The sequence below is a fragment of the Triticum urartu genome, chromosome 4A, assembly GCF_056163025.1.
Source record: "Triticum urartu cultivar PI428250 chromosome 4A, HENAU_Tu73, whole genome shotgun sequence".
Classification (NCBI taxonomy): Eukaryota; Viridiplantae; Streptophyta; class Magnoliopsida; order Poales; family Poaceae; genus Triticum; species Triticum urartu.
In genome coordinates this window covers 569,647,804-569,650,659 of record NC_141876.1, presented here as the reverse complement: position 1 = coordinate 569,650,659, position 2,856 = coordinate 569,647,804, and the positions used below count along the sequence as shown (strand labels likewise).

At 56.8% G+C, this 2,856-nt stretch overlaps 1 protein-coding gene across 1 annotated transcript; it reads left to right on the top strand.

The window, feature by feature from the left end:
* Positions 1 to 397: 397 nt before the first annotated feature.
* On the top strand, positions 398 to 2,140 carry LOC147976708 (tryptamine benzoyltransferase 1-like). The gene is made up of 2 exons (XM_087519829.1): positions 398 to 866; positions 988 to 2,140. Exons 1-2 carry the CDS (start codon positions 501 to 503, stop codon positions 1,915 to 1,917), a joined length of 1,296 nt encoding a protein of 431 aa, XP_087375955.1. The 5' UTR covers positions 398 to 500; the 3' UTR covers positions 1,918 to 2,140.
* Positions 2,141 to 2,856: the final 716 nt, after the last annotated feature.

The window sequence follows — 2,856 nt, the reverse complement described above, 5'->3', positions numbered from 1 at the left end:
GGGGCACCGAGTACATGGTAACCACAGGAAATCTTAAAATTTCGGCCGGTAACCAAAACCTTGGAAACCATATCCACGGGCACACTCTATCTAGCTAAACTAGGCCCAATGCGACACCAAATGACACGAAAATGCCAGCACTAGCCTCCCAAGTTTAACACACGTTCGTGCGTGCATACTTTCCCTCTCGCTCTCATCCATGGGCAGGGCAGCTGACCTAACTGTGACTCCGTAACCGACAGGCCTAAATGTCAAATACGTGCTCCACATCCGTCGTACGAAACCTACTGTACACGGATGGTTAGGTGTAGTGTCCACGCCCTTTTCTTCTTCTCTGGTGATCATGCCGGCCACAGATAGCAAGCAGAATCCGTCTATAAATGGCTCGTGTCCCTCTAATCCGTTCACCAAATTAAGCCCGCGCTCACACTGCTCGAGGTCGCAAAGTGTCAGAGAGTACTCGAGGTCACATAGTGCTAGAAAAAACTAGAATCGGATCGATGGAGATTACGAGCAGCACGATGGTGAAGCCGGTGTACGTCGTGCCGCACCCGCTCGTCGGCGAGAAGGTGCCGCTGACCGTCTTCGACCGCGCCGCGCTGGACATCTTCGTCCCCACCGTGCTCGCCTACCCCGCGCCGGCGCCGTCTAACGAGGCGCTCAGGGAGGGGCTCCTCAAGGCCGTCGCGCCGTACCCTCACCTCGCGGGGCGCCTCGCCCTCGACGACCACGGCCGGCGCTTCCTCCACGTCAACAACGAGGGCGTGCTCCTGATCGAGGCCACCGTCCCGGTCGACCTTGCGGACGTGCTCGTCGACGGCCGCATGGCCGCTGGCGTCCAGGACCTCTACCCTACGTTACCAGAGGTATTTCTTGCTTGATTTTGCTTCTATCACGACTCACGTCACATCCATGCACATCGTGCATGCATGTACTAAGCTTCTGGCTGCAAGTGCTTATTTGATTTATTTTTTGTTGCATATACAGGAGAACATCGGGGCGGCGCTGCTGCAGATCCAGCTCAACAGGTACAAGTGCGGCGGCCTCGTGGTCGGCATCAGCTGCCACCACCACACCGCCGACGGCCATTCCATGAGCATGTTCTTCACCGCGTGGGCGACGGCGGTGCGCGAGGGCAAGGACTTCACCACGCCGACCCCGTTCCTCGGCCGTGCGAGAACTGCGTTGCCTCGAATCACGCCGACGCCGGTGTTCGATCACCGGTCACTGGAGTTCACGTGCGGAGATGGAGACGCCTACGCCGTCGTCCCCATGGACAGGATCAAAAACCTCACTCTGCATTTCACGGCCGAGTTCGTCGCCGACCTCAAATCCCGGGTGGGCACCCGTTGCAGCACGTTCCAGTGCCTACTAGCGCACGTCTGGAAGAAGCTCACGGCGGCGCGGGACCTGAAGCCCGAGGAGTTCACCAAGGTGAGGGTGGCCGTGAACTGCAGGGGCAGGACCGACCCTCCCGTGCCGATGGACTTCTTCGGGAACATGGTGCTCTGGGCTTTTCCAAGGCTGCAGGTCCGGGACATCCTGAACTCGAGCTACGGCAGCGTGGTCGGCGTCATCCGGGACGCCGTGGCGCGCATCGACGACGAGTACGTGCAGTCCTTCCTGGACTTCGGCGGAGTGGCGGACGCGAACGGGGAGGAGCTCGTCGCGACGGCGGCCGCTGCCGGCACGATGTTCTGCCCGGACGCAGAGGTGGACAGCTGGCTGGGATTCAGGTTCCACCAGCTCGATTTTGGCACCGGCGCACCGTCCGCTTTCGTGCCGCCAGACTTGCCTTTCGAGGGGCTCATGATCTTCATGCCGTCGCGCAAGGCGAACGGCGGCGTCGACCTCTTCATGGCCGTCGCCGAGGAGCACGTCGCGGCGTTCGAGCAGATCTGCTACTCGTTAGATTGATCGACCCGCCAGGGGCAAGTTGGAATCGCTTGCATTCATGGATGCATGTCATTAGAAACGTCACGTTTATTACTACGAAACAATTGCACTGGAACTATGCAGTGTATGTACAGTATGTAGATGTTACCTGTAAAATCACCTGCACTTGAGTTGTTAGCCAAAAACGTGGAGGTTGACCTGTATAAGTAGTTCGGTCATCTAAGAATAAAAATATTTACGAGAACTCTTTCTTTAAAACTTTTTTTGAGATCTCTTAGTTGTTGGAGTGTCTACTGATATTTGATTTAAGAAGGATAAAAAGAATCTTTCGACCCCATTATTGTGTTTTGGGAATGGCTAGATGTAAGTTGACTGATTTTCAAACGAGGGCTGCTATGGAGACGATAAAAATAAGGCCGATTCCCGGTCGATACGCTGCGGCCCCCATTAGATGCAGTTAGCGAGCACTTGTACTCCGCTGGATTGCAGCGTTGTTTGCATATCGGCCAGGAACTGTCATGTGCCCGGCAGATTCGTTTTCAAATTTGGGTCACGCGATCGTTTTGAGCCGTTGGATGTAGATCGAACAGTGGGCAGCCCTTCTTCTTCCTCCAGCTAATCACCTTCCCTGGACTACTGCACCGATCGCCGGCCGAACCACCTACCACCACTACCCGCGGCTGACGGCGCTCCCGCGCAGCCTCGCCGTACCACCCTCCCCCTAACCGCGGCCCACCGCCGTGCTGCCGCCCATGGCCATCCCTCTAGCATCGGCAATGACCGTTTTTTCTCCGGTGAACTTGCACCACGGCCCCACCACCATCATTCTTCCACCCCACCTCCCACTCTAAGATGATGGGGTAGCCCTCCGGCGAGCCGCTTCCTTCTCCTTCCTTCCCTCCAGCCACCTTCCTTCTCCTTCCTTCCTTCAAAATTGACTAACCACAAATAGCTAAAGTC

Excerpts from the sequence above, each read along its gene's own strand:
- LOC147976708 (XM_087519829.1), top strand. The coding sequence starts at position 501 with ATGGAGATTACGAGCAGCACGATGGTGAAGCCGGTGTACGTCGTGCCG. Across the intron at positions 867-987 it reads TCTACCCTACGTTACCAGAG|GAGAACATCGGGGCGGCGCT; the intron begins GTATTTCTTGCT and ends TTGCATATACAG.